This window comes from Cervus canadensis, chromosome 7, assembly GCF_019320065.1.
Source record: "Cervus canadensis isolate Bull #8, Minnesota chromosome 7, ASM1932006v1, whole genome shotgun sequence".
Classification (NCBI taxonomy): domain Eukaryota; kingdom Metazoa; phylum Chordata; class Mammalia; order Artiodactyla; family Cervidae; genus Cervus; species Cervus canadensis.
This window is the reverse complement of record NC_057392.1, coordinates 41,779,026-41,803,688: the sequence shown is the minus strand read 5'-3', so window position 1 is coordinate 41,803,688 and position 24,663 is coordinate 41,779,026. Positions and strand designations below refer to the sequence as shown.

At 43.6% G+C, this 24,663-nt stretch overlaps 1 protein-coding gene across 2 annotated transcripts in view; it reads left to right on the top strand.

The window, feature by feature from the left end:
- The window catches only part of FSTL1 (follistatin like 1), a 56,847-nt gene extending 32,713 nt beyond the window's left edge, over positions 1–24,134 (top strand). For both annotated transcript variants that reach the window (XM_043475012.1, XM_043475014.1), the window contains exons 3-11: positions 6,301–6,405; positions 8,574–8,703; positions 9,540–9,572; positions 10,864–10,994; positions 14,565–14,683; positions 16,609–16,721; positions 17,026–17,136; positions 18,176–18,252; positions 21,497–24,134. In XM_043475012.1, the coding sequence (XP_043330947.1) occupies positions 6,301–6,405; positions 8,574–8,703; positions 9,540–9,572; positions 10,864–10,994; positions 14,565–14,683; positions 16,609–16,721; positions 17,026–17,136; positions 18,176–18,252; positions 21,497–21,541 (864 nt within the window). In that variant the 3' untranslated portion in view covers positions 21,542–24,134. The remainder of the gene's footprint in view (positions 1–6,300; positions 6,406–8,573; positions 8,704–9,539; positions 9,573–10,863; positions 10,995–14,564; positions 14,684–16,608; positions 16,722–17,025; positions 17,137–18,175; positions 18,253–21,496) is intronic.
- The last annotated feature ends 529 nt before the right edge of the window (positions 24,135–24,663 follow it).

Below are 24,663 nucleotides of genomic sequence, written 5' to 3'. Positions count from 1 at the left end.
AATCAGATTGATTATATCCTTTGCAGCCAAAGATGGAGAAGCTCTATACAGTCAGCAAAAACAAGACTGGGAGCTGACTGTGGCTCAGATCATGAACTCCTTATTGCCAAATTCAGACTGAAATTGAAGAAAGTAGGGAAAACCACTAGACCATTCAGGTATGACCTAAATCAAATCCCTTATGACTGTACAGTGGAAGTGAGAAATAGATTTAAGGGACTAGATCTGATAGACAGAGTGCCTGGTGAACTATGGATGAAGGTTCATGACATTGCACAGGAGACAGGGATCAAGACCATCCCCATGGAGAAGAAATGCAAAAAGGCAAAATGGTTGTCTGAGGAGGCCTTACAAATAGCTGTGAAAAGAAGGGAAGCGAAAAGCAAAGGAGAAAGGGAAAGATATTCCCACTTGAATGCAGAGTTCCAAAGAATAGCAAGGAGAGATAAGAAAGCCGTCCTCTGCGATCAATGCAAAGTAATAGAGGAAAACAACAGAATGGGAAAGACTAGAGATCTCTTCAAGAAACTTAGAGATACCAAGCGAACATTTCATGCAAAGATGAGCTTTATAAAGGACAGAAATGGTATGGAGTTAACAGAAGCAGAAGATATTAAGAAGAGGTGGCAAGAATATACAGAAGAACTGTACAAAAAAGATCTTCACGACCCAATTAATCACGATGGTATGATCACTCACCTAGAGCCAGACATCCTGGAATGTGAAGTCAAGTGGGCCTTAGAAAGCATCACTACAAACAAAGCTAGTGGAGGTGATGGAATTCCAGTTGAGCTATTTCAAATCCTGAAAGATGATACTGTGAAAGTGCTGCACTCAATATGCCAGCAAATTTGGAAAACTCAGCAGTGGCCACAGGACTGGAAAAGGTCAGTTTTCATTACAATCCCAAAGAAAGGCAATCCCAAAGAATGCTCAAACTAACGCACAATTGCACTCATCTCACATGCTAGTAAAGTAATGCTCAAAATTCTCCAAGGCAGGCTTCAGCAATACGTGAACCATGAACTTCCAGATGTTCAAACTGGTTTTAGAAAAGGCAGAGGAACCAGAGATCAAGTTGCCAACATCTGCTGGATCATCGAAAAACCAAGAGAGTTCCAAAAAAAATCTATTTCTGCTTTATTGACTATGCCAAAGTCTTTGGCTGTGTGGATCACAATAAACCGTGGAAAATTCTGAAACAGATGGGAATACCAGACCACCTGACCTGCCTCTTGAGAAACTTATATGCAGGTCAGGAAGCAACAGTTAGAACTGGACATGGAACAACAGACTGGTTCCAAATAGGAAAAGGAGTATGTCAAGGCTGTATATTGTCACCCTGCTTATTTAACTTATATGCAGAGTACATCATGAGAAACACTGGGCTGGAAGAAGCACAAGCTGAAATCAAGATTGGGGAGAAATATCAATAACCTCAGATATGCAGATGACACCACCCTTATGGCAGAAAGTGAAGAGGAACTAAAGAGCCTCTTGATGAAAGTGAACGAGGAGAGTGAAAACGTTGGCTTAAATCTCAACATTCCGAAAACTTAAGATCATGGCATCTGGTCCCATCACTTTATGGGAAATAGATGGGGAAACAGTGGAAACAGTGTCAGACTTTATGTTTTTGGGCCGCAAAATCACTGCAGATGGTGATTGCAGCCATGAAATTAAAAGACACTTACTGCTTGGAGGGAAAGTTATGACCAACCTAGATAGCATATTAAAAAGCAGAGACATTACTTTGCCAACAAAGGTCCGTCTAGTCAAGGCTATGGTTTTTCCAATGGTCATGTATGGATGTGAGAGTTGGACTGTGAAGAAAGCTGAGCACTGAAAAATTGATGCTTTTTGAACTGTGTTGTTGGAGAAGACTCTTGAGAGTCCCTTGGACTACAAGGAGATCCAACCAGTCCATCCTAAAGCAGATCAGTCCTGAGTGTTCATTGGAAGGACTGATGCTGAAGCTGAAACTCCAATACTTTGGCCACCTCATGCGAAGAGTTGACTCATTGGAAAAGACCCTGATGCTGGGAGGGATTGGGGGCAGGAGGAGAAGGGGACGACAGAGGATGAGATGGCTGGATGGCATCACCAACTCGATGGACATGGGTTAGGGTGGACTCCGGGAGTTTGTGATGGACAGGGAGGCCTGACGTGCTGGGATTCATGGGGTCACAAAGAGTCAGACACGACTGAGCGACTGAGCTGAACTGAACTGACCTGGCAGAAGCTACCCTGCACTTTGAGTCTGTATTTCCAAGCTGGAAGGGACCAGAAATAATATCTGAAAGTACCACCTTCATCATGACACCTGCCCCAAGCCTCCCAAGATCCTCTTTGTGCATCAGATCCAGCGGAGAGCCCCCTAGACTACTTGGCAAGACCAGCCCCTTGCCACCTGCCACCCCAACTCATCTCTTCCTCACCATGCCCTCCTCCACTCACACACAAGGCAGCCATTGTCCTGTGCTATGAGCCTGTTCGTACCACGTTTATCCCCTCTCAAGGTGTTCCCCCCACCCCACTACTCAGAATCAGCAGATGAGCAAGACTACCTACCAGTCTCAGGAACTTTCTAGAAGCCTTGAGGGTGGTCCTGCCACCCCTACTCCCAGAGATGATAGGGCTTGGAGAAAGGCTTTTAATAACAGAGAGACCCCTTCTGTAAAGAAAGTTTTTCTTCCTTACTGATTCTTGCATTACAGCATGCCTGTGAATGGACAGAATTAGGGGGCAGGGGTGCTATGAGGGCTTCAGGTCAGACGTTTTTCCCCAAGTCAGCAAATTCCTGGTTTATGGTGTCCTGATGCCCAAGGGGTACCTGCCCATTCTCCCAGCCCCCTTCCCTACTTCTCCATGGGAGGACAGAGCTGCAAGGAGCTGCTAAAGCCAAAAACCAAAGCTGCACTTCTGCATTGCGGCTCCAAGTGGTGCCGGGCTCCACAAGACAAAGAGAGAGATTGCCACCTATTGACAGATGTGCCACCTGCAAAGAGAAATGCTTGTGTAACTAGCATTTCTCTGTGGTCTTCAAACAGGATAATGGGGTTGTTAGGTCCTTGGCTTTTTCCATTCAGTCAGTGCTGTTCTCAGTATTATCACTCACTGTAAGGAAGGATGGGTGGAGACTTGACAGCCCAAGGTGATGATGGCATCTCGGTGGAAAAAACTGTTTAAACAGCAGTTGCCCCCTGTAATTATGGATGCTTTCTGATGTATGGCAGGCACTTTGCTGTATGCAGCACGTCTTGTATAACCCTCCCAGTCCTCACAGAGATTAGTGCTCCCATTTTACATACTAGAAACTGAAGTTTAGAGAGTACCTTGCCTACAACCTTGACAAGTAAGGAGCAGAGATTGGAGTTGGAAGTAAAATCTAATTCTCTGTCATACTCTTAAGCACTTTCTCCTGACATTTGCTAATTATGCAAATCAATTCCCCATCGTAATTTCCTTAACCTTCAATCTTCTAGGTATGAAAATAAATCAAATATTAAAGAATGGTTTTCTCTTTGGTTGGCTAGAATCCTAGCTGTGTCACTTTCTACTTATTTAACATCTTAAAGCACAGTTCCCTCATCTGTAAAATGGCGATAGTTATGGTGTCTATGATGTTGTCATAATGTATCATGTATAATGAAAATCACTTAGCAGGGTGCCAGGCGTTTATAAATAGGAGCTTAGTCATCTATTGTTTGATGATCTGGGTTGGAATCCTAGCTCCTCATTTTTAGCTGTGGGACCTTTGGCAAGTTACTCGACCTTCCCATCTTCAGTTTCCTCTTCTATAAAATGTGGTTAATAATATGCATGTTATTGTAGGGTGGTCCACAGTAAGATGAAATTTTATGCATGAAAACACTGTAAATGTTAATAGTACTATTCAAACATTGGGCTTCTCTGGTGGCTAAGTGGTAAAGAATCTGCCTGCCAAAGCAGGAGATGTATGTTTGGTACCTGGGTTGGGATGATCCCTTGAAGAAGGAAATGGCAACCCACTCCGGTATTCTTGCCTGGGAAATCCCATTGACAGAGTAGCCTGGTGGGCTAAAGTCAATGGGGTCTCAAGAGTTGGACACAACTTAGCGACTAAACAACAACATTCAAATGTTAGTCATTATATTTTAAGTAAACAGTATCTGTTTCTTCAAACAGACTTTTGATAATTATTTCTGAAAAATGACTTGGGTTGAATTTGACCTATCAGTAAAAGCTTTTACTTTTTATACTCACTAAAAGCAAACATAAGATAAAAAGAGGCTCTGTAAATGCCACAGATTATTCTGCAGGAAGCTCTGTGAATAATACTTAACAGGCAAATTTGCTTTTCAGCTTATGACGTGATTCCAAATACATTCTCTCTCTTCATTTTCACAAGGCAGGGCTAGTATTTACTCCTGTTTTACAGATGAGGAAACCAAGGCTCAAAGAATTAAAGTGACTAATTACAGACATACAGCTAGTAAGTGGTAAAGTCTTGTGGGTGTTTCCCTGTGAGGCTATCTGCTGGTGTGCCTTTGAGTGTAGGCATGTGTCTGAGTGTGCTTTTTTATGCATTAGTGTGTCTTTTACTTATGTGACATACTCATTTGGGGTATATATTTGTCTGTATTCCTCAGTTAGCATGTTGTTTCATGAAGAGGGGGAGGTGTTTTTTTTTTTCACACTGGTCAGTGATAGCCTTTTTCCTCTTCATTTTTCTACCTGCTTGCCATTCCCAGGCACAATTTCCAAGAGGGCCCTAGCCGAATATACTCAAATAAACTCAATTTTATTTTCCACTCCTGATTTAGGAAATAACAGTTCTCCAGTACTCCCAGCCTTCTGGGAATTACTTCTTTTCTTTGCTCCCTGCCAGCTTTATTGAATTCTCCTTAGCAACATCCAAAAAAGAATGGGTTTAGCAACAGCCTGTGAACCAATGAAATGAGAGCATGACAAGAGTTTCTAGACCAATGGGAGCCCTGCATCACGGGCAAGCTGGCTGAGAGAAAATAACCTGGAATTTACAAAGCAGCCTCCAGGTGGCAGCAGACCAGCTGTATTAGTCATAGCCTCCCTGCTGTCATCATCCACTTTTGTTTATTGCTTTGGATATAGAACATTTACCAACTAAGAATTTTACAGTTATAAGCTTTGTGGTTGTGAGTTCTCTGCGTGACGTGGCAGATGGATTCCTGAAGGATGGAATCTTAGATTCCATCCCCCACCTTTACCATAGCCAGCCCCACAACCCCATCCCAACCTCTGCCATCTTTGTTGGTTCTTCCACAGCCAGTGCTACCCCAGTGAACAGGAGCCTGGAGGCCCTAATGACTGCCTGCCCAGCCAGTCAGGAAAAGGGCTAGAGAAATCATGTACTTCTTTGTTCAGCCTCCACTACCCCTGGCCTGAGCGGCAGACGAGGTGGGCCTGGCTTTCTGCCACCAATTAATGTGAGGGGAGGACTGTGTCACTGACAGGTTAGTGCCTATGGACATCCACATTCTCAGTGGCATAGACTGGGACCATTCCCTGCCTTGTCCATTCTGCTGCATGTGTCTGAACATGAAAGTTTGACCACAAGTGGTTTGAGAACAGTTCTCTCTGACAGGTGATTCTCTGGCCCTCTTGATCTTAAAGCTGGAGGCAGACTTGAGCAGGGGCTGCATGAGACCATGTGAATAATAGCAGATGCATGTTTCCTATGGCTTAGCCATCCTTCTTTTGCCTTTTGAAATGGCAGTGCCTTGAACACCACTCAGTGAGATTTTTGGTCCTTCAGATACCCATATTTTCTCTCAAGCATTTCCACTTGTGCCTGGCTTATTCTTCTCATCCTTTAGGAGTCAGTGAAGGCATCCTATCTTCAGAAAGTCTCGTTTGAGTCTTGCCCTCCTATTACACTTCCCCACTGCTTTCTAGACGTCTCTTTGTTGTGTTTCCTTGGATAGCCGTGGAACTTCTTGAGGACCGGGACTATGCCTTTATATCTCCAGTCCTTAGCCTAGTACTAGCATTTAATGGGTGTTCAGTAAACATTTTCAGAAGAAAGGAAGCTTGCTAGAAAGATGCACTTGCTCTTTGAGAAACAGTCTTAGGGATTCATAGGCAGCTGGGCCTGGGGAGGAGCAGTGCTAGCAAGACGGATGCCAGCTGTCAGGGAGAACTTCTGGCTGTGCAGGACCCTTCAGCACCAGGAGCCTCGACTGGACCACACGGAAGCCTGAGAGATAATCACCACCATTGACTCATCCAGAGACAGGCTCCTCCCCTGGAGAGTGTTTCCCTGATGGCTTTGTGTTTCAGGAGCAAGTAAGGAGCAAATCCAAGATCTGTGCCAATGTGTTTTGTGGAGCTGGCCGGGAATGTGCAGTCACAGAGAAAGGAGAGCCTACCTGCCTCTGCATCGAGGTAAGAACTGCGGGCGAGAGCCAGAGGACGGTGGCCAAGGCCATGTGGTTACTTCACTGGGGCTGCCCGTCTACAGAGCAGAGCCAGTGATTTTGTCATCTTTATAAAAGCACACCTTGACTCTCTGAAAGAAGTGAACTTTTTATCTCAGGGGTTAAAAATCAGATGTGAATGTAGGGATTTTTTTCCTTTTAAAAATTCTTTAGTTTTAAAAGATTTTCAAATTACAAAATTAACAATTGCTTTTTATAAGTGGTACAGACATTTATGCAAACATAAAGTTAATAATCTCCCCCCATAATCTTCAAATCCCCTTAGTCTGAGGTAATCAGTGTTAACAGTTTGTGTAATTTGTTCCACATAGTTTTTTTTTTTCTCTGCAACTGTAAATATATATAGTTTCCCCCTATTTTATGCAAAAATGAGATCATAATGTAAACAGAGCTAGATAGATGCAACTTGCATCTTGTACTCTAATATGTAACAACAACCCTCTATGGGTCAGCACATATAGTTCTCATTTTTTAGTAGCTCAGTTATATTTAGTGATATAAAAGAACCAGATTCATGTAATCATTTTCTCACAGATGAACATTCAGGTTGTTTACCATTGTAAACAGTAATGTCTTTGGCCAAATATTCTTACATGTTGTTGCCTTTATTTCTGTAGGATTGAGTCCCTTTGTTAGGTTGAGTCCTAGGCTTGCTAGGTCAAGGATATGCACATTTTAAAATACTAGCTGGAATGCAGATTTTTCAGGTTTGGTTTTGTTTTTAATGAAATTTAAAAAACAAAGTGAGCTTTTGAGAAATACTTCTTTTGTAGGCAGAATTCTCTCACTTGGTGAACATAAACAGCTTGGATATATGCCCTTTTCCCTTGTTTCTGTCAGAAGAACCCAAGACTGGATTCATCCATATTGCTGCAAGTTAATTCACCCACCTTAGTAACCAGTTGAAGGATCCCGACCCATTGTCCCAGAAAGGATGTCTCTCAGCTCAAAAACTTGCATACCAGATCTGTTAAGGATTCTGGGAGGTCCTCACTAGTGGTGTACCTGGCCACTCTCTGACCATTTAGGGTCCAGAAACCTGGAGGTTAACCTCAACTTGGCCACATACCATTGTGTGATTTTAAGCAAATTAATTGCCGCTGGATACCATGAAGACCGACCATGTTTGGCTTTGCTCAGGGCCCAAGTTGCTTTGCCCAATGAGTTATATTAATAACCCAATGATAAATATTGGTTAAGTGAAGTTTGTCTTTCTGGGCTTTGATTTTCCAGTCTATAAATTGGAAAGGTTGACCTGCCTTCCAATTCCAGGGTCCTGTGTTCTTTTACATCTACTCTTTTTTGCTTTAATGTCTTTATTAGGTCTAAGCAGAACTTGCTTACCCCTCCCCCCTTTCAAAAACCACAGAAGTGTAAAGAAACTAAGCTTGCCTGTCACTGTGGCACTTTAATAGCCAAAGTAGAATCAAGCTGCCAAGTGAACTTTAGTCCATTTCCTGGTCCAGAATGATCCTCTGTCACACTTCACAAAGACCTGGCACCCCCTCCCCCTGCCTCAAAACAACCGTTGTGAGATTAGGAGAAAAACAAAATGCTAAATAAAGCAACAGAGCAAAGATTCTTATAGCTAGACCCTGAAATAATTGAAGAATTGGGGTGATGGGGGTCAGGGGCTGTGGAAACATTCCTTTCAATGTTTCCGAATTCCTAGCTCTGGCTGTTTTGTGTCGTAAAATTTTGGAATTTTAAGGGGTTTTTGATATCCAGACATTGAATGACTTTCTACAAAGTGATAAAGTGATAGCTAATCCAGATTCCTGACTTCTGATAAAATGCCCTTCCTGCTGATTTAATAGGATTGGGGTCAAGGAGTGGGTATTTCTTTTCACTGAAAAAAAGAGATGACCCAGGGCCAGGATCAGCACAGAGCACCATGAGGGACTGCAAGGTGATGTAATTCCTCCAACACTGAGTAGGGTAGGGTTACTGATGCCAGAGCTGAGGCTCCCTGTGCCCTGGCAGGGTAGAAGTCATCTCTGCTGGGGAGGACTCTTCACAAGATGGCTCTGTGTGTGTGTGTGTGTGTGTGTGTGTGTGTGGCGCACACACAAACTCAGCCTTGACTATACCAGCATCCTCCATGGTCTGTTTCAGCAATGCAAACCTCACAAGAGACCTGTGTGTGGCAGCAATGGCAAGACCTACCTCAACCACTGTGAGCTGCATAGAGATGCCTGCCTCACTGGATCCAAAATCCAGGTCGATTATGATGGACACTGCAAAGGTAAGTAATGCTCTCATCACCATGTCACAGCTCTAGCCAGGGAGCCAGAGAAGGAGCAGTACAGCCTGGCTTCCTGGAGTTCTTTCTACCCTGAACACAGTGCCCAAAGCTGTGAGGACCACCCAGTTGCTTGGAGAGGCATCCCCTTGGTGCTCATGAGCCTGCTGGGTTTGCCCTGGGTGGCCCTGCTTCTACCCTGCCCTTCCTGCCTCAGACTCCCCAGGTGGCTTCCCGCACTGTCTGGAGAAGAATAGTGGATAGGGACCACGTCAGCAATCAATAATGCAGTAGTATTTAGCTGAATTCTGTACCTTTTTAGAAAGCAGGTAAATTTCACATATCTTGTGCTTTTTAAATTTGGGTACCTTTCAGCCCTGATGATATAGTTCCTCTAATTTACACTCAAACCACTGCTATCAGAGTAAGAGTGAAGGGGTTCCAAGCTTGTTGCTAATTAGACACCACCCTCCTGCCTGTCCTTGAACTTCCCTGGAAAAAGAAGAAGCTGTTTTCCACATGTTGGTCTCCACTGCATTTCTTTGTCCGTAATGATTTTGTATGAATTCTCAAAGTCCCAGCAGCCCCTCACCCCTCAATCTAATAACAAAAGGAGATGTGATATCAGGAGGGCAACTCAGTGGCCTCAAAATTCAAACAAAGCAGGAAAGAAAAGAGCCCCATACTTGGGACCTGGAAGGAGAGGAGACAGGATTCAAGACAAAATGAGGAAGAGATATAAGTGGCCCCCTTATTATAGGCAGTTTTAACCCCAGCAATACACAGAATTTTCTTTTTTCTTCACTTTACGTTCTGCATGTTCTCCTTTTGTCTTACAGAGAAGAAATCTGTAAGTCCTTCTGCCAGCCCAGGTGAGTACCTCTTTTTTTCTACAGTGTGCATTTAGGGAGTGAATTTTTTTCATGATGGAAATTCCATGTTCCACAATCCCTCCCCACAAAGCTCACAAGATCTTTAATGTGTCAGAGCTTGTGACCCAGAACTGGTCGCTCCTCAACATAGCTCAGAAAAGCTGCAATACTGCATTTTTTGGTACTTGCCGTGGAAAGCAGTTGATTGGATCAGAGTGTTGGCTGTGTTTTTCATTTTTGCTGAGTAATGATTGAACTGCAAGGATGGAAAAGCTACTGAGTCCCTCCTTCAAGGCTCTGTGAGACCTGTGGGTGTCACGGGACAGGCAGAATCAGAAGGCACAACTGTTTTGGAAAGAGGATAATTGGAAATGGCAGATCTTCTTCCATGGTTTTCAATGAATACAAATATAAAATTTCATCGATTTATAGTTACAGACTCCTTTAGCATATACTTTTCCTTAGATCCTCGCATAACCTTGTGAAGCAGTTACTGTAATTACCTTATAGATGAGGAAATTGAGACTCAGAGAGGTTAAGTGAATTTCCCTGAGTCACACAGCCAGAAAGTGCCAGAGTGGGGAAAAGTGCCCACAGTTTTATTTCCCTGGCTCAATGCCGCTTTTACATCCCAACATGTGTTGGGAATTTCCTTTTGCCAAAGCTTTTCCTTCTCTGCCTCCCAGTCCACTAGACTTTCAGCCTCACCTGTTGTTGCCATGTGGCTTACAACAAACAGCTGTCCAGAGCAGGGCTTCAACATGCCCTTCCCCAACCTCATTTTCTATTGTTTATAATATCGGATAAAATTTTAAATGGGAGAAGTTTTTAAGTGGGAGAGAGGGAAAAGCTATATAGAAAGAATCAAAAATCCAGTGGCGTAAAGAATTGTAATGTTCTCACTTATTCATTGTTAAGTCAGCTCATCTGTGAACCAAAAGAGTTGTTCTATTGATTGATTGATTGATTTTTTTTCCCTCTCAGCTTCCTAAAGTTAATGAAAATATACTTTATTTTTCTTTCTACTTTTTTCTCACCTAAGCATAATCTCTGTTTCAACCATCTCAAACTTCCTAAATTTTTTAGACATGAGCTTGAATCCTGGGTTAGATACAATCCAATACCCTGGGTTTACTTCTTTGTAAATGTGTGTAATAATCCTGTTTCCCTGGGTTGCTGTGAAAACCGAATGAGATGACACATGCAGATCCCCAGGCACTGAGCCCACCAGTAGGGGGGATGCTGGGTGACATTGGGGTCCTCACTGCTCAGCCAACTCCTTTTCCCGCAGTCGTTTGCTATCAGTCCAACCGTGATGAACTCCGGCGTCGCATCATCCAGTGGCTGGAAGCGGAGATCATTCCAGACGGCTGGTTCTCCAAAGGCAGCAACTACAGTGAAATCCTAGACAAGTACTTTAAGGTAACCCAGCACGCAGAGCTGGCTGCCTGTTCCCAGACCCAGGCCACTTCAGCCTGTTTCCCACCCAGTTTGGCTTTTCTCTAAGTCTTTAACTTGACCCTCCATGGCTTACAGAGTTTCTCTTTGTTTGAGGAGAGTCAATGGACTGGTATTTCATGGGTCCAGGATTCTTCATGAACCTAGATACTGATGTTCCCATCGTGTTTGGTTGAAGTAACAGATTGTTCCACTTGTGGGGAGGAGAGATGCTGTTTTCCAAAAGGAAAATGAGGGAGGAAACAGTATTTATCAATAAGTAGGGCGGCCATGCCATGGAGATCTTTCAGAGAGCTTGAAACAGTTGTTAAAAGAAGCAGTTAAGGGCACTCTTCCAGCTGATTGATAAGAACATACACACGTATGTACATCACACTCAGATAAACACCACATACAGAAACACACACACCACATGCGGAGGTGTGCATGCCACACGGAGACTGTCCTACACACAGACACACACGTTCAGGTGCCTGCATTCCCACATAGCCACAAAAGCCCCCATCACTTACAGACAGTCACATCTCTGGGTAGAGGCCCTCCAAGGCTCATCCTCAGATGCCCTCACATACCTCCATGGTGTGTCCTAGGCTCGACCAGCTCAGACTCAGAAGCAACCCCCACACATGAGGGACTCCAGGCAGCTCTGTAGCTACTAAGTGTGGTCAACACCAGCCTCATCTCTGGATTCCTCTTGTTAACTGACATCATGGACTCCCCAGAGATGGAGAAATACTGTGTTGGACTTGTCAGGGAATGTTTGACAGGAGGATTCCTACGTGCTGTCTCTCATGAGTCCTTTGTCCCTCTTCAAGCGGAACAGCACGCTGCTCCCAGGGACTGAGGTCATTGTGTGAGGCAGGCTTGGGTCTCCTTTAGTAAACATTCTCTTTAGGACAAAACTGCTTAGTCTGTTCCCCTTTCTTGAGATATGGATTGTCTCCTGACCTTGTGACTAACGTTACCCCTTGTTCCCTTGGTAACAGTTGCTGTACATTTGGTTTTCTGATCTCTATCATTCCCGAAAGAAGTTTCTTGTACCACAGCCTATATATACTCATAGAAAAATCATTAAAGCACCTTTGCTCCATCAGAGCTTAGGTCCCCGGGTCTTTTTTTGTCTCTCTGTCTCTTTGTCTCTTTTACTTTCTTATCGTCGACTCCGTACCACCAGGTTCCGGTCCATTAAAGGACCCCAACAGGACTGAAATAGGATATTGGTCATTTAGGACTTCCTTTAGGTAGAAGTTTCTCACTGTGGCAGAAAGTCAGTCTCTCTGGATTCCAAGTATTTGAGAAGAGAAAGCACAGCCCTCTCACTCTGTCTTCTGTCTCAATCACTCCCATATTAGGGAGCTTGGGGGGCAGGGGTAGTTACTTGTCTACAGAAAAACACGTATTGCTGAGCCAGGAGATTTGGACAGAAGGAGAAACTAAACTAAAAAAAGTGATTTTTTGAAAGCCAAGTGAACAGCACCTGCTGGGTCTGTCGTGAGCAGTGACTTTGGCTTGGTCATTACAGCATGGGAGCCGTGGGGCCCAGGACACTTTCCAGGAGACTTCTTGGGACCTTGTAACCATTCATAGTGGCCCTTTGATGGAACATGCCTTGGGCATCACTGGCAGCTGCTATTAATTTGATTCCTAAGGACCAGGGCCTCACACATCTCCACCCTCTCTGGCAATAACTTTCTCTCATAGGTGCCTGTCTGAAAACCGCAAGGCCCCTGGAGAAAGTACCTTTTCTCTAGAGCATTCTCATTCTAACCAAGAAAGCTTGCTCATAACTGACAAACACAGTGCTCGCTCTTCCAAGTGTCCTCCGAGAAAATAAGGTTTCACAATCTACTTCTTGATGATTATCAAAGAACCATATGGTGCAATCTTCAAAGGGAGGCTTCTCCCCACTAGGCAAACAGCTGCCTGTTGCTAAGCGATCTGTATCTCACAGAGACTGTATCTGAACCAGTGAATTGCCCTCCAGCCCAAGTGATATTCCTTACATCAAAATTAGTTGCAAAACAAATCTAATCGGAATTTGGATAAGACCAAAATCAGACTCTCATCTGAACTGGTGATTCAGTCATTATTTTTTAGACAAAAGCCCAACAGAGTGAAGAGGGGAAGGCCTCAGGTAGAAAGAGCTTTTATGACCATGTCACACACATACACAGAGCCACAGAGCCTTTTATGACCGTGTATCTCTGTCTCTCACACACGCATACACACACCCTGAATTCCTGGTGACCGGGACTGAGACTAGAGCCAGGGTAAAAGTATAATGACGAGAAAGCATCTGAGATCTTTTCCTAGGAATCAGGACAAGAATAATAAATAGGCATTAAGCAAGGGCCCCCAGAGTTGTTTTATACATACCTGTTATACATACCACTAGAAGATTTACAATCTTAGAGTAGAATACACATGATGTGTGATAGTCATGCATCAGAGTCAGTAGCTGTATCTTTCTCTTCTACGTGGAAACCTATGCAGACTTTTCTTCCAGAAACTCTTCCAGCATCTGGAGAGCCACCTTGAAAGTAACGTGGGTTGCTGATTATTTCCCAGGGTAGCAGAATGAGGCAGCCTAGAGAAAGTATTTTGAAAAAAATTTTTTATTTCCACTAGAAATATTTTGGAGAGCAGCAGTATCCAAATTAGAATTTGATCAGAGCCTTGAAGTTGCTGACCTCCACCTGCAGCAAGTTCCTGGGCATCCTGAATGGTCCCAGATGGCTACGGTCTCAGCTGAGCATCTTGACAAAGGGAATATAATGTTGAGCTCACTCTACCCTTGCCTTATGCTCATGGAACGTGAGCTGGATCACAGGTTCAGGCTGCACTGTCTACAGTGGGGCCCACAGCACAGGGCGGCAGGTTGGGGGGATTTGCGCCACCTCCACAAGGCAGGTTGTTGATGTGGATAATGTACACGGGCCTTTGCCTTAATGAGGTTGGCTAAGGGTACCAGTGTGAGAGGTAAGCACTGAGAGCCGGCCAGGAAGGCTGGAAATCAAGCAGGAGGAAATGATCCTGTGGTTCCCAGAGTGAGCTCTGAGGGTCACCTACATCACTGTTCACAAGCAACTTGTTAGAAATATGCATCCTGGGCTCCGAAACTGATTCTGATTCACAAGTCTGTTGTTCCATGATCGTTAGGGTTTGAGAACATGGTATGATGGAGTGAATTCAAGAATGTCTGGAGGATAGTGCCAGCGATGGGGCTCCAGAGACCTCCAAAGCACCCCCAGGCTCCTTGACAGCACAGGCCTGGGTTCAGGCTGCCCTCCTTAGCAGGGTCTGGGATTGAAAGGGCCTCAGTAGCCTTTGCCCAGACACTTTGTCCCTCATCTTGGGGCACAGGTGCCTTCTCTGAGTGCCCCAGGGCTTCGAGGCTTTGTTGCTCAAAGGGCAGAGCAGGTTTGGACTGTGTTAAGCACAAGATGAACCAGAGACAGGCCAAACTGAGTGGAGGGATGATAGAATTGGGGTTTTACAAAACATTCCAGAAAGATCTCTTCATCTCCTTTCTAGAACTTTGATAATGGTGACTCTCGCTTGGACTCCAGCGAATTTCTGAAATTTGTGGAGCAAAATGAAACCGCCATCAACATCACCACCTATGCAGACCAGGAGAACAACAAGCTTCTCAGGTGAGTGGAATGAGGGGGTCAGGGAGAGGCCCACAAGGGGAGGCTGTAGAAGAAGGGATTTAAACCCCTTCCTGCCTGCCAAGGAGCCTCCAGTGTCAAAGTCAATGTAAAGTAAAAGTAAAAAGATCTCTTCCGTGGACATTATGAACTAATATATTGAGCACCACTGATATCTGATCAAGTAGTTGGTGTTTTTGGCCAGAACTTGCAAGGAATAGAAGAAAGTAGTTTTAAAATTAATGATCACATCAGAGCAAAGTTGTTTCTTAGTGTTGTGGGTGATGTTTTAATGGTTCATATTCTTAAGGAATTACTTCAGTGTTCTATTTAATGATAAGTCTAAAATAGCTTTAGTTCTGATTTTTATTTTATTTATTTTTTTTTTTTGCGACCCCATGGATTGTAGCCTACCAGGCTCCTCTGTCCAGATGGGATTTACCAGGCAAGAATACTGGAGTGGGTTGCCATTTCCTTCTCCATAGTTCTGATATTAAGATAATAAGTGCTATTTCATGTAGAGAACCCTAATTATTACAAATGGGAGCATGTTCCTCTCCTTTTCTGGTATTATTCCAGAGTAAATATTAATAAAAATTAACCCCTAAGTAAATATTAATAAAAATTAACCCTTAAGAATTAATAAAAATTAATCCCTAAATTAACTGTGGTTCCAGTATATTGGTAAGAATTAAAAATAGGAAGGGCTTCCCTGGTGGCTCAGCTGGTAAAGAATCTACCTGCTATGCGGGAGACCTGGGTTCAATCCCTGGGTTGGGAAGATTCCCCTGGAGAAGGAAATGGCCATCCACTCCAGTATTCTGGCCTGAAGAATTCCATGGTTTGTATAGTCCATGGGGTCGCAAAGAGTTGGACACAAATGAGGAAAAAAAGGAAAGCACCTATTTGTTCAGAAGAATGCAAAGCATGAAACCCAGACTCTAGGGTTCTTTTTTAATGATAACCCATGGCCTTAAGGCTTCCCTGGTGGTTCAGATGGTAAAGAGTCTTCCTGCAGTGTGGGAGACCCGGGTTTGATCCCTGGGTCAGAAAGATCCCCTGGAGAAGGAAATGGCAACCCATTCCAGTATTCTTGCCTGGAAAATCCCATGGATGGAGGAGACTGGCGGGCTGCAATCCATGGGGTCACAAAGAGTTGGACATGACTGAGCTTTAAACTTTTACTTTTTGTGGCCTTGAAGTATAATATCTGTAAATCCTTATTTTGATGACCTGAAATAAGATAATATTTTACAAATTCAACATTTGATCCTTATAACACTGCAGTGAAGGAGGGATGCTTGTCCCCATTTCACAGATGAGAAAACAGGTGCAGGAAGGTTGGATAACTAGCTCAAGGCCATTTGGGTTGTAAGTGATTGAGCCAGGGCTCAAACCCAGGCCAAGGGGAGAGGGAGGGAGCTGGAGTTCTAGAAAACTTTTCTAAACGATCTCTTTGTATAATAAAAGGATGATAGTGGTGCTGCTGGTTTCAAACTCATATTCTTTCAAATCACACATTGTTTTCATATCATCTGTTCCTACCACTTCTATTTGATTTTTCCAGTTGGGTTGACTTGATACATTACACCTGGGGCGGGGGAGGCAATTGCTAGTGGAAGGTATATACAGATGGTGAAACATTTGTCAATCCAAGTGGACAAAACCGTCCAGGAAACTTCAGTCATCTTGGGAATATCATTTGAACAACTTGAATGATCTGACATCCCATATAATAAACTAAAGATTGGATGTTTACTGGAGTCCAGGACGCATGATGGTTGTAGAAGGTCAGTGTAGAAACTTTCTCTTTAAATGGTTTCTTTGGCCACCTTCAGAGGCCTAGGTATATGTAATCCTGATGCTTAATTCCTTCAGGAGGGAAGCTGAGGTCTTGCCGACACATTTCTCCTGTGTTTTCTTTATAGAGGACTCTGTGTTGATGCTCTCATTGAACTGTCTGATGAAAATGCTGACTGGAAACTCAGCTTCCAAGAGTTCCTCAAGTGCCTCAACCCATCCTTCAACCCTCCAGAGAAGAGTATGCTTAATCTAAGAAATAGCAGGTTGTAGGGAATTGGGGGCATTTGGAGGGGGCTGTGGAACTCTCCAGAGCTTACTAAGAAAATTCCCTTCCATGATTCTAGACTGGGCCCCAGCCCATCATCTCTATGCTGAGGTTCAGGTCTGAAAATCTTTGGGTTGATAGAGGCATTTGTTCAGTTATGGTGCCTCTGAGGGACAAGCAGGTCTTGTCTGGAAGGTGGTGAGGTGCACAGACAGTAGCCAGGACGTCCTTTTCCACCCTTACCCTAAACCTTTGCCCCTTATTTCTGGTCTCGCAGAGTGTGCCCTGGAGGATGAAACGTATGCTGATGGAGCCGAGACCGAGGTGGACTGTAACCGCTGTGTGTGTGCCTGTGGAAACTGGGTCTGCACAGCCATGACCTGTGATGGTGAGAAAGAAGGGACGGCAGGGAGAGCGCTGTCTTCATGAATCACCATGAGAGAAGTCAGGGTGGGGATGATGGAGAAGAGTGCATTGGCTGGGAGAAAAGAAACGATAGGGCAAGAGACCGGCTCACGCTTGGAACGTCAGGGTTCCCAGAGAGCAGCCTTGAGGGCACAGCACTTATGCTAGATGCACTATGTTAGAAAGTCACTCCAGAGATTGGGAATAAGAAAGATTCAAGACCCAGGGCAAGATCAAGTGTTGGCAAGAGATTAGAGTGTAAAAGTAGTAAGGAAAGCAAACACATATTAGTGAGAATTACATGCATTTCTTGGAGTAGGAAATGGCAACCCACTCCGGTTTTCTTGCATGGGAAATGCCATGGACAGAGGAGCCTCGTAGGCTACAGTCCTTGCGGTCACAAAGAGTGGGACGCAACTGAGCACACACACACACATGCATGCATTTCTTCTAAGCAAGTTACATATTAACCCACTTAATCCTTATGTCAGCTTAGGAAATCCTCTATGTCAAAGACTTAGGTGATTGGAAGGCAGAATGACTTCTTGCCATCCATGCCCAGCAGGAAGAGGTGACATGTTCATAAACATGTTTGAATTAACAGAATTGGGTAAGCCCAATTTAACAGAATTTTGGTAAGCCAAAATAGAGAAAGTTGAGATAGTTGAGACATGGGCAGGGCGGGTTGGGAGACATCAGACTTCTGGGCGGGGGGGAACAGTGCCCAAGCCAGCATCACCACTAGCACCGTTTTACCAAGAGATCTTTCAGAAAAGGTTTCTAGAACTCTAGCTCACACCCTCCCCACTTGGCTTAGATTTGAGCCCTGGCCCAGTCACTTACTACCCAAGCATGTTACTTTGGAGGTGTCCATTGATTGTCCTGGGAAATGTGGGTATTTAATTTCTCCTTCCGTAAGTAAAATAGGAGATGAAATTGAGAGCCTAAACAGTAGGTACTAGAGGGATTTCTAACTGGCTTCCCCCAGCCACCACTGCTCTGAGCCTTGATTCTTCTTATAGGAAAGAATCAGAAGGGGGCCCAGACCCAGGCAGAGGAGGAAATGACCAGATATGTCCAGGAGCTCCAAAAGCACCAGGTAAGTTGCAGCCTCCATGCTGGTTCAGGTAGTCCTGTCACCACCAGGCCCGTCCTCCACTCAGACACTGCCTAATGCCCCAGGTGACCAAGGACATGTGCTCTGTCCAATACAGTAGGTCCCGAACAACACACCTATATACCTGTGCCATGCAGATCATGATACAGATAGTTCCCTGATGGAGTCCTTGTAGAGCCAATATGCCCCAGCAGATGTAGATTACAACTTGGTAAATTGCTTTCTAAGTTAGAATCAGGTGGGTGGTGGTTTGCAAATAAGCATAGTCTAAAGAAGCATCCTATTTCTTGTCATGACCAGTGCCTGGACGCAAAGACTGTGAGCTCCTTGAGAGCAGGCTCTCTGACCTGCTCACCAGTGTAGCCCTGCATTTAGCACAGGGCCTGCTGTATCATGGGCTTCCCTGGTAGCTCAGTTGATGAAGAATGCAGGAGACCCTGGTTCAGTTCTTGGGTCGGGAAGATCTGCTGGAGAAGGGATAGGCTACCCACTCCAGTATTCTTGGGCTTCCCTGGTGACTCAGCTGGTAAAGAATCTGCCTGCAATGAGGGAGACCTGGGTTTGATCCCTGGGTTGGGAAGATCCCCTGGAGAAGGGAAAGGCTACCCACTCCAATATTCTGGTCTGGAAAATTCCATGGACTATATAGTCCATGGGGTCACAAAGAGTCTGACTGAGTAACTTTCACTTATGAACTTATGAACACTGTTGTATAATTGGCTCTCAGTGAGCATGAAATTAGTGGATTTAGACCGTAGCAGAAAGGATTTGTTAAATGCCAAGCTGGCTGGAACATAGCCTAAGAATTTAGAGATTCTGTTTCCTAGAGACCTGAAAGGATAATAAGAATTCTGTTCAGGTTCTGTGTCATTAAGTTGAAGGCCTTCTTGACCAGAAGATCCTTAGCAGATTAGTGATTCACTGACATATGTTACTGAGGGCCTAGAGAGAAAACCTAGATGAGCTAGACTCCTAGGACTGTCTTTTCACTGGTTTACCTGTAGTCCTAACAAAGGATATTGCTCCTTGAATCATCTGTCTGTAAACTGGGTCTGGTGATACAAGCCTTCTCCCTGACATGTAAGTTTTTAAGTAATGTAATGCTCACAGGAACTATTGAGATGAAATATGTGACTTGAGAATCAAGAATTATTTGTATTAATAGTAATTGCTCATATTTATTAATGGTTTTTCATGTGCATTTTGTCACTGATAGTGTAGAAATCTCGTGTCAGTTTTTTAAACAAATGCGGAAGCTCCTAGTCCTTGGCTTTTTCACATTTCAGCAGCCTTGAGCTTCCAGAATTAGTATAAACCCACAAAAGCAAAAAGCACTTAATAGGAATTCCTTTCATCTAGGGTGGAAAAATGATCAGAGTAGACAGTGGGGAGTGAATTATAATAGCTAACATTATTTAGTCTGTCCGTTTTATGTCAGTTTCCTCAGAAGCAGATGCTAAGGTGAGAACTTGAGTACAAGCAGTTTATTTGGGAGGAAGTCCTCAGCAAACACCAGAAGGGGAGTTGGGAAGTGAGCCCAAGGAGGGAAGAAATGATAGTGAGTGTGTATTCCGGCACATTACCACTGGGGGCAAGTGGAGCTTAGTCCTGTTAGAGAACTCTGGAAACAGTTACAGTACACAGCGGGCAGGGAGCCCGGCTATGCCTGCATGAGCTCCCATCAGCCACTAGCTGAGAGCCGCCACCAGCAAACATGAACTCCCTGGCATTTCTGGCCTGTCAGCATGTGTGGGCAGAGTGGGCTTCAGCAGCCAGAGAAAGCCTCAGGCAAAAAGATGCAGGTGCTGGCAGTAAGAAGCCAGGCCGGTGTACTGAAATGTTGAAGACAAGGGCTATGGATGGGGCACTGACAGTGCCTACTAGATGCCAGACACTGTTGTTTTTTATTCCCTATTTAATTTTTTATTGAGATGTAATTCACGTACCATAAAACTCGGCCTTTTAAAAGTATACAATCAGATGGTTTTTAATATATTCACAAGATTGTCAGCCATTACCACTGTCTATTTCCAGATCATTTTCATCATCCCCAAAAGAAACCCCAAACCCATTGGAAGTCACTTATATTCTCTCGTCTCCCAGCCCCTGGCAACCACTATTATACTTTGTGTTTCTATAGATTTGCTTATTATGGACACAAATAATTGGAATCATACAATATATGGCATTTTCTGTCTGACTTTTTTCATTAGCGTAATGTTTTCAAGGTTTATCCTTGTTGTACCGTGAATCAAGACTTCATTCCTTTTTATGGCTAAAGAACATTTCATGGATAAATATACCACATTTTGTATATCCATTCATCAGTTGGTATATATTTAGGTTGCTTCTACTTTTGACTATGATGAATGAGACTGCTGTAAGCATTCTTGTGCAAGTTTCTGTGTGGACATATGTTTTCAGTTCTCTTGGGTATGTACCTAAGGAGTGGGGATTGCTGGATCACAGGGTAACTTTGTGTTTAATCTTTTGATAAACTGCCAGACTGTTTTCCAAAGTGACTGTACTATTTTATATCCTAACCAGTCATATTCTAATTTCTCCACAAACTTAACCATCATTTGTCATTGTGGTTATTTTTTATTAGACATCCTAGTGGGTGTGAGATGACATCTCATTGTGTTTTGATTTTCATTTCCCTAATGATTAATGATGTCGAGCATCTTCTTATATACTTTTTGGCTGTAAGAATGTCTTCTCTGGAGATATGTGCCACTGTTAGAAGAGGTAGTATTTACTTTATTACTCTTTATTTTGTAGCTGAAGACATTGAGGCACAGAAGATTTCATAATAGTGCCCAAAGTCCCCCAGAAAGTTGCACCACCATGATTCAAGCTCAGGCAATCTGCCTCCAGAGCCTGTCGCTCTCAATGCTTCTGTAAACTTGGATTCAAAGCATCTTGTAGCACTTCCATGTAGCATCCTTTTTTTCATTTTTCAAATGAATATAATAATGTCTGACCTTATTGTTTCATAGGAGTTTAGAGTCGGCTCTTAATTCAGCCACAGTCCTATGCAACTGTGTCATGGTAAGACATGATCCTTGCCCTCAAGTTGTTCATCATCTGTGGAGGAGATAGACAAGTAAACAGAACTAAAATTCGGCATGAGCATGTTTCTGTCAATGCTGGTCTTGAAGACTAGATAAATGCCAATAATTTTAAAAAATATTTCATAATGATTATTTTCTCTTGCCTCTCAAAGGAAACAGCTGAAAAGTCCAAGAGAGTGAGCACCAAAGAGATCTAATGAGGAGGCATCTGGGAATGGTGTCTGGAGCCTGGCACCTTCTCTTCAATTTCAGCGCTGAGTCCAGTATATGCAAGTGTCTGCTACACCGCCAAATCACCTGTATTTGCTTATATAGCAATGAGTTTTATTTTGTCTATTTGTTTTGCAATAGAGGAAATGGGGGTGGCTGGCTAGGAGGGGCAAGGCCAGAGCCTTCATTTCTAGGAGTGTTTGGGAGAAGCTGTCAGTGGTGCTCAGGGGCCGGAGGCAAGTAAGGAAAGTGCATCAGGCTGGGAGAGTGGACCCAGATCTGGAACCCTTCTGAGAATAGCACAGCTGTGAACATGCTGCAGGGAGTGCAGGCAATGAGAGAGAGCTTAGCAGGCTGTCCCCAGAGGAGGGAATTGGGAAACTCGGCGAAGAAGACTGCATTCTGCTTCCAGCCCTTCGTGCCGCCATCATCATAACAGACCTCTAACATCTGTGCTTCTCCTCAAGGCCCCAGCCACTGGCTATAGATACACGGCCATCCTGCTAGTTCCCCAGTGTCTGAGAGAGGGTGCCCCCAAATGATGCAGATACTTGTAGACTTTGAGCCCCTTAGGGACCTAACCAAATTTTTAAAATACTTTTTACCAAAGGTGCTATTTTTCTGTAAACTTTTTTTGGCAAGTTGATTTCATTCTTCAGTTATTATCATTATATTATTGTTGTTGTTTAATATTTTATTTTCTTAACTAGAAATTAAGCTTTTGTAATTATTTTTCATTAGTCCTACATTTCAGAGATGGGGAGTTTGGGGTTCTTCCTTGTGCAGAGACTGCTATCACCCAGACATCCCCTCACCTGCCACATGCAGCCTGGAATTCTCCTGTGGTCTGCCAGAGGAGCAGGGGATGCCTCAGACAGAAGCCATGAGAAGTGTCCCCACACAAAGCCTTAAGATCTAAAAAGCTAACTTGTTTTCATTTATTCTGATAGATCATGCAAATCAGTATTCCAAAGGATGGAGACACGCGCAGCTAAGCAAGACTTAGATGTTCCCAGCCTATCAGTATGCTCATTGATCCTGCACTAAGTGGGAGAGTGACTCTGGCCCGTCTCTTCCTATTTCTGGGCCTTAGTTTCCTCACTGAGCAGGTAGGAATGCATTAAACTATTGATTTGAGGAACTGTAAATTCTGTGGTTCTGGTAATAGGTCCAGAAGGAGAAAATGTGATTTTTCTCCTCCTTAGGATAGATGAAACCTTGTTTTTATGTAAGAATCAGATGACCAAAAACAGAATGACCAAATTTGACCTCGGACTGAATGGCCCCACGGGTCGTGGTATGATGTCGAGCCCTCAGGTAAAGCCTACCCAGGAAGAGAGTGAGAAAGAGAACCACTTCTTTGTCTTCACTTTTGCAGTTCATCTTTAACCTTCTTGGGAAAAGAAATGACTCTCCCTTTAGAGATGAGGGAAAAAGAAGGTTTACATTTTAAGACAGGGAAAAAAGTGGAATCAAATCCTAAAAGTGTGATTGGGGAGAAGTCAGTCATTTCTGTGTCTTTTGACCCCTGTGATAATTAACCCCACTCAATACCATGTTTAAGATTCATTTGGAATAACAAAATTAAAAACTTGACATAAGATCTCATTTTCAGAAAGCAGATTACAGACCACCAGAGGAAAATCATGAGGGCTGTATTGCACAGGCAACTCTGAGAAAGTTATGCTGAAAATGGAATTCCTTCTAACCAGGTTTCCTTTTTTTCCTTTGAAAGAAGAACATTCCACTTTGTTTAGAATTCTGAGTTTTTGTAAATCATCCCACTTAAAAGCTGTCTTCCAACCCAACTTATACAGTTTGAAATGCACCTCCCTGTCAAAGTGCCTTGGAGAGCTCCCAACAGCACATCTTGACCAAGTTTTGCCAGGCTTTGGACACCACAAGAGAGGGCGGGAGTACCAGTCTGTTTAAAGCAAGAAGGTAGAATGTCTTCTCACCAGTTACCTTTAGGTCAGTGGCTGCCATCCAAGATGACCCTACCCTGCAACGTTGAAGTCCCAAGACCTAACCTGCATTCCTCCTGTAAATAGGGAAGCTACTGTCGGCACCATAGAGTCACGTGATGATGATCATTCACAGAAAGCTGCTAAATAGCCTAGTTTGGGGAGTCTTGCATAGAGCTTTGCATGGAGCAAATAAACAATTAAATCAGGTTCAGTTCCTCCAGCTGTCTAAAAGCACAGGGCTTAGACTGCAAGCTTCCTTGGGCTTTCTCTGTGTGTCTATGGTCTTTATAAACATATTATAGCATCTGTTAAGATTCAGTGTCCATGGAAACCTTCTCATATGCCATGGCTCTGGACTCCATCACTGTTTTTGGAAAGCAGGGCTCCTCCACCTGCTAATAAGCCCATTTGGACCAGTCTGAATGTCTTTCCTTTACATTTATGTTTTTAAATAGTCAAACTTCAAGAAGCAAATTTGGACAGGTTTCTGTTGCCTGTGTGTTTGTGAAATGTATTTGTATTTAGTAGGCTTCCATATTGCATTTAACTTGGTTTTGTAACTCTTGATTCTTTTTTTGGATACTATTGATAAATAAAGAAATTAAAACAATAATTGTGTCATTTTCCCTCCCCTCAATTAAGGCCAAATAAAGTTGTGAGAGGGCTTCCCAATGGCTCAGTGGTAAAGAATCATCTGCAGTGCAGGAGATGCAAGTTCAATCCCTGGGTTGGGAAGATCCCCTGACATAGGAAATGATAACCCACTCCAGTATTCTTGCCTGAGAACCCACTCCAGTATTCTTGCCTGAGAAATTCCATGGACAGAGGAGTCTGGTGGGCTATAGTCCAAAGCATCGCAAAGAGTCAGACATGATTGAGCATGGAGCAAGAGAGAGAGTTATAAGAACATTAACCATTTACCTTATAAAAGTTAATTTGAGTTTCAAGAGGCTTAAAAGAGGCCTGAAAAGTTTATCCTAATCTTGGGACTGAAGCTGTAGGGGGGAAGGTTTGCTCATGGACTGATAAAACAAGTTTATTTTTTTATTTTTCTTTTTTTTTTTTTAATAATTTATTTATTTTTTCAGTGGGTTTTGTCATACATTGACATGAATCAGCAATAGATTTACACGTATTCCCCA